The 14,487-nt window shown below is 44.8% G+C and overlaps 2 protein-coding genes across 2 annotated transcripts; one reads left to right on the top strand and one right to left on the bottom strand.

Moving 5' to 3' along the window:
* Positions 1–463: 463 nt before the first annotated feature.
* RnrL (Ribonucleoside diphosphate reductase large subunit) lies at positions 464–5,481 on the top strand. The gene is made up of 12 exons (XM_065496649.1): positions 464–694; positions 859–947; positions 1,294–1,471; positions 1,524–1,684; positions 1,749–2,177; positions 2,656–2,897; positions 2,956–3,157; positions 3,248–3,397; positions 3,452–3,673; positions 3,857–4,168; positions 4,226–4,414; positions 5,005–5,481. Exons 1-12 carry the CDS (start codon positions 652–654, stop codon positions 5,218–5,220), a joined length of 2,433 nt encoding a protein of 810 aa, XP_065352721.1. The 5' UTR covers positions 464–651; the 3' UTR covers positions 5,221–5,481.
* Positions 5,482–7,221: 1,740 nt separating this feature from the next.
* LOC135948444 (uncharacterized) lies at positions 7,222–14,159 on the bottom strand. Its single transcript, XM_065497734.1, has 3 exons — positions 13,935–14,159; positions 9,138–9,266; positions 7,222–8,988 (listed from the first exon to the last, which is right to left on the bottom strand). Exons 2-3 carry the CDS (start codon positions 9,244–9,246, stop codon positions 8,303–8,305), a joined length of 795 nt encoding a protein of 264 aa, XP_065353806.1. The 5' UTR covers positions 9,247–9,266; positions 13,935–14,159; the 3' UTR covers positions 7,222–8,302.
* Positions 14,160–14,487: the final 328 nt, after the last annotated feature.

The raw sequence follows: 14,487 nt of genomic DNA on the forward strand, positions 1-14,487 counted from the left end.
ACACAAAATTATTGATCGAAACTTCTAGCACATATTTTTACTGGATGAAGCTAGATAATTAATCAAAATGAAAAGAAAATTAAAAAAAAATAACTTTCTGAGAGAGCCAGATCAAGAAAAAGTCTTGTCTGTCTGTGTCTGTGCCTTAAAGGAGTGCATTACTGCTCATTTTACTATTTTTATTTCTAAATTTGCCTAAAAATTGATGTTGGATCATTTATTTGCCTTGATATCACCAACAAAAAATAGAGTGGCCATGTTATTCCGTAGTTTTGTACGCCTAGTGCCTTAAATAAAAGTTTCCATACAAAGTAATTCGAGTAATTCCGTCAAATAATTCGTTTTTTTGCCGTGCAGTTCTCCACTCATCACGCCTTGACGCAAGGGAAAGTCATCCATCGTCTCTTTTCCCGCCGATCAGGAATCCCGCCTGCGAAGCCAGGATGGAGTGGGAGGAAAACACTCGCACATCAGGCGGCGCTACTAAAATTCGCGGCAACTTTTCCCTCCAAGCGAGCAGAATTCTGTCTGTTTCCCTATAGCAGCTGCTCCTATCTGTCAACGCAAATATCACTCCGCTCTATTTTGCCGAATTTTAAGGAAGACATTGCCGACACAAGGTTCACAGAGCACCACTGAGACTGCCTTAACATGGTTGCTGGATCTTTAAGTCGTATGTTTGTGCTTAAGCGAGGTAAACATTCCATATCGATTCGGTTTTTCTGCTTTGTGTGCTTGGGGCCGGAAGCCGGATTCGCCGGATTGCTTTGGTCGGTGGAAGTCGCCGCTGCTGCTTTTGTCCGTTTTTGTTTCTTGTGGATGTTCTTCGACCTCTACTCACTTTTGAATCTCTTTCAGATGGACGCAAGGAGGAGGTCCACTTTGACAAAATCACGTCTCGAATCCAGAAACTCTGTTATGGCCTCAACATGGAATTTGTCGACCCGGTATTTAAATATTTGGAATAACTTGCCACCCAACCAATGACATTCTTAAGGAATTTTCATTTTTTATTTCTGAGAATTTTTTCACGCTAAACACTTCCCCTTAAAAATTTTCATTACTTAATCAGTACAGTTTTGAGGTTAAAATCAAAATGAAATGTCATTAATTTTACCATGCCAATCGTATGATATAAATTCTAATATGATTTATGACTATTGCCATTCTACCAATTACAAATTAAAGATTAAATTGACAACTGACATTGTTTATTTTGCAAATAAATTAAATTTTATTTGATTGTACCTATCGTGTACGAGTGGATCATAAAAACTCATTTTGTTTTTTCAGCCTTCAATCACACTCAAGGTCATCAGCGGCTTGTACCCTGGGGTCACAACCGTGGAACTGGATAACCTTGCCGCCGAAACCGCGGCCACCATGACCACAAAGCATCCTGATTATGCCACGCTGGCTGCACGAATTGCTGTGTCCAATCTGCACAAAGAGACCAAGAAGTCATTCAGCGGTAGTTCACCACTTTAGGATCTTTTTTGTGATTTACTTAATTCATTCTGCAGAGGTTATGGATGACCTGCACAAGATGGTGAACAAGCACAATGGGCTGAAGACCCCCATGCTCTCCGACTACCACCACAAGATCATCATGAAAAACGCTGACCGACTCAACTCGAGCATCATCTACGACAGGGACTTCAGCTACAACTACTTTGGCTTCAAGGTGACACTATCTCTATTTAAATTTAATAGCTGGCTTGTTAAATTATTGTTATTAATTTTTGCAGACGCTGGAGCGTTCGTACCTCCTGCGCATTGACGACAAGGTGGTGGAGCGTCCGCAGCACATGCTGATGCGAGTCGCCGTCGGCATTCACGGCGAGGACGTCGACGCTGCCATCAACACGTACAACCTGCTGTCGGAACGCTATTTCACGCACGCGTCACCCACGCTGTTCAACGCGGCCACCTGCAAGCCGCAGCTGTCGAGCTGCTTCCTGCTCACTATGAAGGATGACAGCATCGATGGCATCTATGACACTCTGAAGCAGTGCGCCCTCATCTCCAAGTCGGCTGGCGGCATCGGCGTCAACGTGCACTGCATCAGGGCCTCTGGCTCGTACATAGCCGGCACCAACGGCATATCCAACGGACTCGTGCCCATGCTCAGGGTCTACAACAACACGGCCAGATACGTCGACCAGGGAGGAAACAAGGTTTGTATTTTGAAATCTTGTGTTTTTAAAAGGAAGGCTAGTACAGGTTTTAATGTAAAGAGCAAACTAGCTGAATTTTTGTTTAGTGATGAGTATAATATCAATGTTTTTTTATGTAACAATTAAAGCGATTTACAAGGAGCTTTAAATTGAATAACCAAAGAATTAATTATTTTTTATTTAAAAATACAGTGTTTGTTTTAATTAGGGGGAAAATTTCCTTTACTGAGCAGATTTTTTTTTAAATTTCCATTTGCTGCCTCAATTTCTCCAAAAGTTTACCTCTGACAATTTTTCAAGTCGAGGTCATGAGCTAATAATTAGTAAATTATTGAAAACTGAGGTGCAAACATTGCCTGCATGAAACTGGTTTAAAAAAAGCTTTTTCCACTGCACTGCATTTTATTTAAATAGTGTTTTTTTGCAACCCTGTACAGAAGCCACCAATAACTAAAAACAACTTTCAATCATATTTCAGCGTCCTGGAGCGTTTGCCATTTACCTTGAGCCGTGGCACGCGGACGTGTTTGAGTTTTTGGAGCTGAAGAAAAACACAGGCAAGGACGAAGTGCGCGCCCGCGACCTCTTTTACGCCCTGTGGATCCCTGACCTGTTCATGAAGAGGGTTGAGAGCAACGGCGACTGGTCCCTCATGTGCCCCCACGAAAGCCCTGGCCTCCAGGACTGCTGGGGAAAGGAATTTGAGACGCTCTACGAAAAGTAATAATTTTTACTGTCAAATAAGGAGCTCGTTTTTTTATCAAATCTGTTTTCTTAGGTACGAGAACGAAGGGCGGTTCAGGAAAAAGGTGAAAGCCCAGAAACTGTGGTACGCGATCATTGAGTCGCAGGTCGAGACTGGAACCCCTTACATGCTGTACAAGGACGCGTGCAACCGAAAGTCGAACCAACAGAATCTCGGCACTATCAAGTGCAGCAATCTCTGCACCGAAATTGTTGAGTACAGCTCCCCTGATGAGGTAATTTCTGGCTGAATATCTGTTAATTTGTATAGCCTTTATTAGTGCTAGTAGAGGACATTTTTCTAATTAAAATGTTTTTAATTTAAGATTGCAGTGTGCAACTTGGCTTCCATCGCTCTGAACATGTTTGTGAAGCCTGACCGCACTTACGATTACCAAAAGCTGAAGGATGTTACCAAGGTGGCCACCAAGAACCTCAACAAGATCATTGATGTGAACTACTACCCTGTTCCTGAGGTGAATATCGAGCGCTCAAGGGTGAAGCCTAACTAAATTTTGCTGGAATTGCAGGCGGAGCGGTCAAACAAGAGGCACCGTCCAATTGGGCTGGGAGTTCAAGGTCTGGCTGACACCTTCATCCTCATGAGAATGCCTTTCGACAGTGATGATGCCAGGGATCTGAACAAGAAAATATTTGAAACCATTTACTTTGGTGCTCTGGAAGCCAGCTGTGAACTGGCAAAGGAGCTTGGACCCTATGAGACCTATGAGGGAAGCCCAGTCAGCAAGGGAGTGAGTATTTTGCCTCTTTCATTTCAATTTTTAATTGAATGATTTGGTCTATGTGCGGTACTGGTGATAATCTGAATATTTTAATAGTGATTTTTTTATTAAGAAGATGATATTGCTTGAAATGTGTGTCATGTGTGTTAAAGGATTTTGCGGGGATATTCACTATCATTCCTCTTTTATTAGATCCTGCAACACGATATGTGGGGAGTTGAACCTGGAACTAAGCTGTGGAACTGGCCGGAGCTGCGAGAAAAGATCAAACAGCATGGAGTTCGCAATTCGCTGCTGGTCGCCCCGATGCCAACTGCCTCAACCGCTCAGATCCTGGGCAACAATGAGAGCATCGAGCCATACACGTCAAATATCTACACTCGGCGAGTGTTGTCTGGCGAGTTCCAGGTGGTCAACCACCACTTGCTGCGTGACCTCACTGAGCGGGGACTGTGGAACGACGAAATTAAGAGTACCATCATTGCCCACAACGGCTCCATTCAGGTAAATTGACTCGGCTAGCAATAGCAAGGATTTGAAAATAACGAAATTTTTACGCAGGCTGTTGATGGCATTCCAAATGACCTGAAGGCTCTGTACAGAACCGTGTGGGAAATCCCGCAGAAAGGTATTCTGGAAATGGCTGCTGACCGCGGAGCCTACATTGATCAGAGCCAGTCGCTCAATGTCCACATCGCAGAGCCCAACTATGGAAAGCTCACCTCAATGCACTTCTTTGCCTGGAAGCAGGTATTGTAAAATTATTTTCCTTTGCATGGTAAATTTTTACAGATCTTGCTAAAGTCTAATTTTAAAAAAAATTTCGCCTGAAATGTTAAATTAAAAAAAATTTGATATGTATTTTAAAAATTCCCTAATCAGGCTTGCATTTGCTTACCACACGGTTGATTTAACCACTGGTTTTTACCACTCAGCCATTTTTTACAAATTTTTTGCGCAAGAAAAGAGTTTGTTCTTATTTTCCTCTGTGAAAATCTAAAATTTGTGGACGGAGTGGTCAAAACTTCCTCTACTGTGCAGATTTTTCTTTTAAATTGCCATTTTCTGCCTCAATTTCCCCTTAAAGTTATTTTTCAAGTTGAGGTCAAATCATTGAGAACTGAGGTGCAAACATGGCTTGCAAGAAACTGGTTAAAATTGAAAAAAAAAACGCTTTTTGCCACCACTGCAACCTGCTGCTTTAATATTTCAATTAAAAATAAGTTTCTACATGTTTCTTTCGTCCATAAGAACTGTCCACATTAATTTAAAAATATAATGACGTTTGTTAGACATTAATGCCAAAAACACCAAACCAAATTTTCAATTTTTCGCTGCAGGGTCTGAAGACTGGCATGTACTATCTGCGCACCAAGCCGGCCGCCAACGCCATTCAGTTCACGGTGGACAAGAGCAAGGTGCAGAACTCTGCGCCCGTCGAGAACAGCGCTGCAAATGGCGCCGGTGACAAAGAGCCGTCCGTCGAAAGCATCAACATGAAGGCGATGATGTGCTCTTTGGAGAACAAGGACGATTGCATGATGTGTGGATCATAGGTACCGCATCCTTCTTTGTAAAACCACTTGTCAAATTCCTATACTATTCAGTGATACGATGGCCAAAATGTTTATATTTAACGAATACTTATTTTGAAACGAGTCCATCACTTTAAACTCGGTTGTCATATTTTACAGTTTTGTACACTCAATTTGTCAATTAAATCTCACCTAGATAGATGGCATTTGTGCTTGAGCTGCCAGCAAATTTCTCACTAGACGTGTACGGTTTAAAAGCAATAAACACATTTCACCAGTGTACATCTGATGCATAATTTATCAGCCACGGTTTTTACTGCTATTTATTGAGTTCTCATTCGCCAGAACCGAAAGGATTTTGGCCCTTGTTAACAGTCAGCCGAGTAGATAGGTCCAGTTTATTTTAGGCGGCTTTTTGCTGAATATATTAATTATTATTGCCTGAATGGTCGCATCGAGGAAGAAAGAACGCGACATTAATGGTGTGGGAATGTTCCTCCTTGTCTGAACGCCTCTTGAATATGAATAAAGCGCACCTGCACAGGCCACATTTTTTCCATCGGCAAATCAGGTTCCGCAACTCGCTCCAATCGATGCAGAAGCTACGCACGAGCAAATTTTTGTTCTCTCGCACTCTGCATTAGCAGACCTAGGACACTATTTTTGTCATTGGATTGGCGCCTCAACACAACTAACTGCTTTTTTTGCGACTTTACCCTTTCCTTTCGTAAAGCCTCCTGGAACCAGAGTTGCGCAATCACTTTCAAACCTTAAAAAGTACATCGATTCGTCCTAAATTAGAGCGTCCATCGGGATCGGGATATTTCGCTTTCCCGGGAAATTCGGATCCCAAGCAGAATTTTAAACAGTTATTTGAGAATCGGGCCGGGATCAGGTGTTTTTAATCGGGACAAGGATCCCGACTAGCAGCTCCAGGCGAATTTGACGTCCAAATTTTTGGAGGTCAATTTTACGGGAATTTTTGGCTTTTAACTTTTTGGTGTTTGCTTAAAAGTACTTGTTAATAGATGGAGAAATTCCAGGTTTGAAGCTCAGGAATGGGGGACACAGTCAGGACCTACAGTACAATTTTCATTCGCAGAACTCGATTTTCAGGGATTTTTGAGATAGCAAATAAATAGGGAGCTTGAAACCTGGAATTTCGCCGTCTTTATTAATAAACAGCAATTTTTTCAGCAAAAATAGGTGGCACGTAACAATTTCAACGCAAACAATCCCGTCCAATCGACCTATAAATTTCCAAATTCGCCTGAAACTGCCCTAATAATAAGATAATTTTTAAATTTAAAAATAAAATTTGACACCTTTTCCTCAACATTAAATTTTTTTGAGACATTTGCATGGAACGACGAGGGTTTTAGATTTCAGACTGTCCCGAAAATAATTAAAACATTGACCCGGGAATGGGCCGAACCAAATTATCTCCGTTTTTTTCGTTATATTTCGCTGTGATTATTGAAATTTAAGAGTCGTTCGTCGCCGTGACTGTTCATCGTCTTCCAACAAAGTCGTGAATTTTTTATTCAAAAAAGGCAATGCAGGGTCATTGGCATGGAGGGACAGAACAAAGCATCGTGCATTTAAATTTAAAGGCGGAAGACCTGGTCGTGGATGAGCGCGAATCAAGTGTGACATTGACACAGTTGCGTGTTGAATCACGATCGCGACGTGATTTAGATCATCTCTCGAACTGGCGGCAGACAAAAGCCGCGCTTGCTGCACTGCACACAGACACACGAGGGGTTAAGGTTTTCGGCCGTGCCGTTATAGAGGTCAGGAACTTGAGCACACAAAGGAACGCTCACGCCGTCTAGGCTCTAATGATAGAGCTGATAAAGTGGCCGCAGAAATGAAGTCATTATGGTTCGCACAGCCGCGATTTTTGCACGCAAAACGCTGGATTCGCAGCGAGTCGAGAGAAATTTAATGGCGCTGCAGGCAAATGAGAAGCGTCGTGCCTATTATAATAAGAGGATGTTGGCTGGACAAATAAAAAGTGTGTTTGCACATTTTGCGTGAAAAGCCATGCCAAATATGAACATTTTATTTCGCACTCGAAGCACAGTATAATCGCACGTTTGACTAAAACACAGTGGGACGAAAATGAATGGAAGTGTGTGTGGAAACTCGAGCGGATGAAAAGTTGCTGCGGACAAAGTGCAAGTCACGAGCTCGAATCGAACGCGGTAGCAAAAAAAAGCGTATAGCAAGCAGGCAGGATTCCTTTGAAACACATTAGCGACATACTGATCCACTAATCAACGCCGCGCGCGGCTGCACAAAATGTGTCTGAATAAAATGCGGTGTGCGTGCGTATGTTGATGAATGAGCGAGCACTGCTTGAATGGGCATTGTATACACGGTTTGTTAAAATGCACGTTGTGAAGAGAAAACATAGACTCGTTAATTGCAGCATCCTCGTTTGGACGCAAGCTTGCGTGTTACTTTTAATACATATATATTTATCGCATACATACAAATATTCGCGTGGTTGTGGTAACTTTTAGCAAGAAATATTATTCCGGGTACTCGGGACTTTGCATCAATTGCATACTATTGCGGAATGAGAAGCGATCGACTAACAATTAACAAATATATTTCGTACACACAAATAATCGATCTTTGAAAAAAGCAAAGATCAAAGAGAGCCTCTTAAGCTATGGCATCCAGTTGCGAAAACACCGATTTGCCATAATATTGAATTACATTTAAAAGTATTTAGGCGGGATAATACAAAAAGGTGAACACAGGAGAAACGTTGAAACAAACCAGCGGGGGCCAGATTCGTGCGACGCGCAGATATGGCGTCCGGTGGAGTATGGCGCGAAAAAACGGTCGTTTTTGTCAATATTGTGACATATAATTTGCATTACTTGTACAAACTCCTGACACTCGTACGGCAATCCAAAGAGAGCTTTTTGTTTTCCACATTCAGACGCCATCTTGGATCTGCGCAGTGCGAACCAATTTTATCGCACAACTGGCCCCCGCTGGTTGAAACAAAAATTCGAAGCAGATATCGAGTATTATAAACCCTCACACGGTGTCAGTTTCAATGCGAGTTCAAACTCATCGGGGGGCACTACAGAAAACTCTTGAGGAAGGAACTGATGAGGCGTCGGTTGCGCCTCCGCCGCCGCTGCCGCCGACTCGACTCGCTCACCGCGTTCGGGTTGGCCGGCTTGCTGGCGCCGTAGGTCTTCACCTTGGAGTGTCCCTCGATAATCAGGTACATGGGCCCCTGCAGGGGCTCCGAGGGCTGTTTGTAGTGGGCAAAGAGCGGATCGGTGGTGAGCGACGCCGGCGCCGTGTACGCGGTCGGGGGCGGCAGGGTGGGAGGGGGCGTCGCGCGCAGGGCCGTCGTCAGCAGGAAGACCGGGGCCGGAGGGGTGGTGGTCGGCAGGGTCGTGGTGTCGGTGGTGGGGGCGGGGGTGGTGTGCGTGGGGCGCGGCGGGGGAGACCGGTAGGGCGGACGCGGCTTGTTGAACTTGGGCCCGTCGACCAGCGTGAGGAAGGGGTGGCTGTCCCGCCGGTCCGTCGTCTGCGGACGCTGCTTGTTGGGACGCTGATGGTTGTTGTTGTTGTGGGCGGCGGCGGCCGGCTTCTGCTTGGACGAAGCCGGCTCGATCCAGTAGCGCACGCGCTCCAGCACCGGCGGCACGTAGTCGTAGGTCGGGTCGTTCTTCAGGGGGTCGCCGTGGCCCAGCGGCGTCCACTCGTCGTACTCGACCCTCGGCGCGAACAGACCGCGACCCTCGTTGCGTCCGCCTGCGAGCAGAAGGGGCAAAACGCGAGCACACGGAAACGGCGATGAGTGGACAGAGCAGAGAAAGGATTGCGACCACCACCGAAAAGTGTTTCAACATGAATTTATTTGTTCCAAGCGTGGACATGCTGTCATTCCGCGTGTATCTCACCTTCTGCGGTTTGTGTTCCACCTTTGTCAGGGCCGTTCACCGTCATGGCGAGACCGACACCCCAAATAGCGAACATCGTCACAAGCAGGAATTTCGCTGTCTCTGTCATTTTGGAATGAACGGCCGTGTCTGAAAACAAAATTCAATAAATGATGTCAGTAGTTCGGCGAGAGACATTAAAATGAAATGACACTTGTAAAATATTAAACGTCTCATGCGGCTGCAGACAGAAAAAATGTGTGAAATTGATATTTAATGTTTGTCACATTAATTACAAAAGCAAACCTCACTCGAGCTGGAGAGATCTCTGCAGGGAAAATTTTCTGAATGAATATATGTTGTGGCTAGAGTGCCTTGTGAGCAAAAGAGTCTCTTTTGATAATAGGGAGTGTCAAATAACTCTGCATGGCTTCTTTTTACTGACTGAGAGGAGCTGGCATAATTAAATACCGTCTTTGACGGAGTTTCCGAGCCCACCAATCGATTTTTGAGGGTCGAATTAGGTAAAGTGGACATTTTTCCCGATCAAAACGTCTAGCGCGACGTGCGAACTTTTTTTGCCCGCCAAAACAATATGAATGCGAGAAGTGCGCATGCGTCAGAGCTGGTTTGAGCACTTGCAGAGAGACTTCTTTGTCAGATCCAGCCAGCTCTGACGCATGCGCACTTCTCGCATTCATATTGTTTTGGCGGGAAAAAAAGTTCGCACGTCGCGCCGGACTGTTTGGTCGGAAAAAATATCCGTTTTACCTAATTCAACCCTCAGGAATCGATTGGTGGGCTCAGAAACTTCGTCAAAGACGATCTTTAAAATACGCAATTGGCTAAAGAGGCGTTTTCTTATTTATCAAACGGAAAAAGCTACAATTAAAGTATTTTCAAGGTTTTTAAAAATATTATTTTGCCACAGAACGAAATGCTTATGCAGAAAAATGGTTGCAGATTGCACATGGACACACGTGCAACGCAACTATCACTCTTGGTGCCCCACAAGGCCCGCAGGGTTGAAGTGAAACAGCAAAAGTAGTTCTTTCATAAACCAGGGCGGCCTCTTTCATCCTCATTAACACAATGCGAAGCATGTATGCGCGCCTATGTATATGTGTTGCTAACGAACTAACCAACTGAGAGCGCGGCTGTGCAGAAGAAGAAAGAAATCAGCTGCACGGCAGCCGCGCGGTCTCAATAAAACTCGCGGAATCTGCGAGCAGGAAAGGAGGAATGAATGGGCAAAAGCCAGCCGCGGCCACCAACAGGATGATTTATGTTGGGCGGGTTTTCCTTCTCAATATCGCTGCGGATTTGCACATGGGTTTTACTCGGTTGGGCCGCAGGTCCATTACTGTACGATCAATTCTTTTGTTTTTCGTAAATAATCGCTGTTTGTGTGTGTGTATAAATGAAGTCATGAAGTTTTCTGGGAGTTTGACTCACGAGTGAAATATGCGCGAGATGTTAAATCTAGACAAAAATCGATTAATTTTTTTAAGTTTGGCGGAAATTGCTTCTGGGAATTTGGGTGCGGGCTCATTTTGGGCCATTATCCATTTAATTTAGCAGCAATTTGCCCGAGGAGAACGTAAACTGTGCGAAATGCGTGCAAAATGAGCCGCGCGTTTTAATATCACAAAAGCGAGAGAGAGAGAGAGAGAAGACGGGTTCACGTTCAGGTGGTCTCCACCTGCGAAAACTCACTTTCAGGCAACTTCATCAGCCCATTCATTAACTGCGAATTAGCAAGTGGTCGTGCTTGTGGGAAATTCGGCGTCTCTTTTAAAGCCGGCTATTTTGCGGTCGGTCGGCCGCTTTAATAAAAGGCCCTTATGCAAATCGCTGGCCAAAATTTGGCCATCCACGCAAAATGTAATTACAGAGCGGGAGCGTCAGGCCAGTGCTTGCTATAAATTTCGTAACCTTCGCCTTGAAATAATTATTTCTCGCTCAAAAAGCCTAGACACGTGCAGAAAAAACAAAACGAATCCGTGAAGAAAGCGAAATGCAGTCTTTAGATGAAATCTGTTTCTTCCGTTGCCGCGCTTGAGCTATATTTAATTTATGATCGAGGCCAGCCAATAAAGAATGAATGCTCCTCGAGCCATCCAACGCGCTAATTGCACATAATCCGCCGAGACCACTACTGGTAATTCTACCAGCACTTTCTTGAGCGACCAGACAGCGTGACGCGCGAGCAAAGCATCTGCGCGAACGCGGATCGCATGCCAGCTAAGCGCAGCATCGGCGTTTTCCCCGAATTTACGATTTTGCTTTACTCATCTGCGAATTTATCACGTTCTTTATTAGCTTGCAGAGAGAGAAAATCCCTTTTGGCAATAAATTTCGAGCATGACCTCTCAGATTTAAAATCCTTAAAATGTTCACAGTTATTTCTGGAGATGACGCTTCTTCCAAGTGCGAAAGAAAATTCGGGAAAGTGCATGACGAAAATGATTATTCAAAGTGTGTTGCTACATTGCGGTTAAGTGTAGTTCTCTCGTGTGTGTGTGTGTGTGTGTGTGTGTGTGTGTGTGTGTGTGTGTGTGTGTGTGTGTGTGTGTGTGTGTGTGTGTGTGTGTGTGTGTGTGTGTGTGTGTGTGTGTGTGTGTGTGTGTGTGTGTGTGTGTGTGTGTGTGTGTGTGTGTGTGTGTGTGTGTGTGTGTGTGTGTGTGTGTGTGTGTGTGTGTGTGTGTGTGTGTGTGTGTGTGTGTACGACGCCCTTTCACTTGTTCTCACACTCTCACAAGTCAGTTTGTGCAGCGAAAAGGAGACAAGCGAAAAGTAGACGTGCCCTATCGTGATGTAGGTCTAGTGAATTAGCCTTTCCGCCTGCCTGCCAACCAACACACTGCTATATATATACCGTTATTGATCAATATTGAACGCAAAATTCAATTTTAAAATGCACGTTTTCGAAAACGACTGCAAGGGTTGAATAAAGATCCTGGAAATAAGGATCTTTCACATCTGACAGACATCCCACCCTGATCCCCTGATTCGAGAGCCGCAAAAAAGAAGGAGGAGGAGGAGGACCTGAGTGGCCGGGAGATGCTTAACTGTTCCCGTGTATTTTTTGAAGCCCGTCGGCGAAATGAGTCTGATCTGAATGAAGCCGCAGCAAAAAAGCTTATCAATATATGTATTATAGCAGCGGCTCGGCCCGCTTTGTTGTTTTGTCTGCCGCGCTCGCTTAATTCATCGTGCCCTGCCTCGCCGCGGCTGACGTCACTCCTCACTCGGCTTTTCTGCTGCATCAATGGAAAACCGTCCGAAGTCAAAATCACGCTTTTTCGATCGATTTGCGGCCAGGAGTGCGCTCGAAAGCGCGAGTTCAACGCGAGAAGAGCACTTTTTGTACTCTTGTTTTTGCGCGATTTTCATCAAGACTAGAGAAAAGTGAGATGCACGAAGAGGAGGAAGAAGAAGAAGAGCAGCGTGGGTAAGTGGAGCGAACTAATTCACTTGCACTTAATTTGCTTGAAGAGTTGCAGTTCGCTCGACACTCGTCATTGAGCACACATCCTTTTTTGCAATTAATTAAGGAATTCGCCCCGCAGCACCAGCAGCATCTTGTGTTTCAGGAAGGTAATTACTTCACCTGCGCTGCACGCACATGAACGATTTTCTCCTTGTCTCTTCAAATCAGTGGTTGATTTTATATCGAGGCCACTGCTGCAACTGCGTTTATTGGCAAAATGATGAAATGTCTCGAGACGAAATAATTCTGGCCGCCAAAAATCAATCAAACTGGTGCGCAAAGAGCGCGCAGTCATACCACATGATGAATCGAGGTCCTGCTGCTCTGATGTGATAAATTATCTTTATCAGTGACGGATTTTTATGATTTTACTCAGAATACAGTTAGGTCCTGAAACTAAAACGCTTCAAATGTCTCGTTGGCGGCGACGGCCACCCACAGTCGTGCGCTCACAAACACGAATCGTAAAACGAAACAATCTCGAGTGTCACAAACACATTATGTCCGCGCATCGCGCGGCGCAGAGCTGTTTTTGGAGCAGCCGAGAAAAAGGCCGCCGTGTTTTGTTCGTATACTGCTTTCGCGGCTGCCGAAGAGAAAATGTGTGCAGCACACAGAAAGAAAGAAAATAAATAAATTCGCAACAAAGGTCGTCTGCTCTCACAGCCGTTTAATTCCGTGCATCATTTCTCACGCGGACGAAAAGGAACTAACACACTGCAGCTGGGGTCAAAGCCGGGGTCGCGCGGCTGATGTTGTTATTGCCTTTCGATGGCTGACATAATAAGAGGCTTGCCAATCGCTTACAAAATTAGCCGCTGATCTGATTTAGGGGAGATTTCAACGCCTGCGCGAATGATGATGCAGTGCTCTTTGTTGTAATGCATGAAACACGACTTTTGTCAGTGGGCCGCCTGACGCAAATCGCCCGAGATTGATTGACGTTCCTATATAGCGTTTGGAAAACTGCCAAATCGATTTAAGGCCCCGCATTCGTGGTCTTGGATGTTTTAATTTTCTTTCGGAGCGAATAAAAATTCAAGACTTTATCAAATCTGCGATATTTGGGAAATTCGCCGACAAAAATGGAAGAATTTGGCTTATCTCTCACTCACCCAGAGGTAATTGAAGGAATAGGCATAACAAGATTTAAAAAATTTAATTTAAAATTTTCTACAAGCCTTTTTTGTGATAAAATTTCAATTTCAGAAACTTCTTATTCAATCTTAAATCGTACAAAGGAAAATTTAATCATTTTAAAATAAATTCGCCATCAATTTACATTTGAGGATCTCAAACAAACAAAAATCCGAGCAAAAACTTACTTGATCGTGCGAAAGGCGGCGAGTCTCGCTGATTGTGCCAATATCCAGGGGTGGAGCGAGGGTGCGAAGGAGCGCAGCAGCCGGCGTGCAGAGTGCAGCTGAGAGCGAGTGAGCGAGCGAGCGAGTGCTAACTAGCTAGCTAACTAACTAACTAAGGTGAGCCGACCCACTCAGCCGCCTCGCGAATGCGGGTCACCAGACTCGAGGCAGCAGCGTCTGCCGGTGTGTGTTGTTTGTTAGGCCCTCCGCGGCTCCCCTCTCCCACTATTATACAATCATCTGTGGATAATAATATCACAGGCTCATTATCTCCTGCGCGATCCTTCCGACTCACTCTTCGCCGCCGGTAGCCATCGCGCGCCTCCTGTCGCCCCTTCGACTTTTCGGCCGAAAAATAATGCCTCCCGAGCACACACACACACACACGAGAGTCCTAGTTTTATAATTGTTTATGTTAATTGTGCGCTTCTCGGCGGTTTCGATCGACAGAAAATCTGACTCAGGGCGAATTGCTATAAACTTGCATGGCTGCTGGAGGAGAAGAAAATTTTTA

This window comes from Cloeon dipterum, chromosome 1, assembly GCF_949628265.1.
Source record: "Cloeon dipterum chromosome 1, ieCloDipt1.1, whole genome shotgun sequence".
Lineage (NCBI taxonomy): Eukaryota > Metazoa > Arthropoda > Insecta > Ephemeroptera > Baetidae > Cloeon > Cloeon dipterum.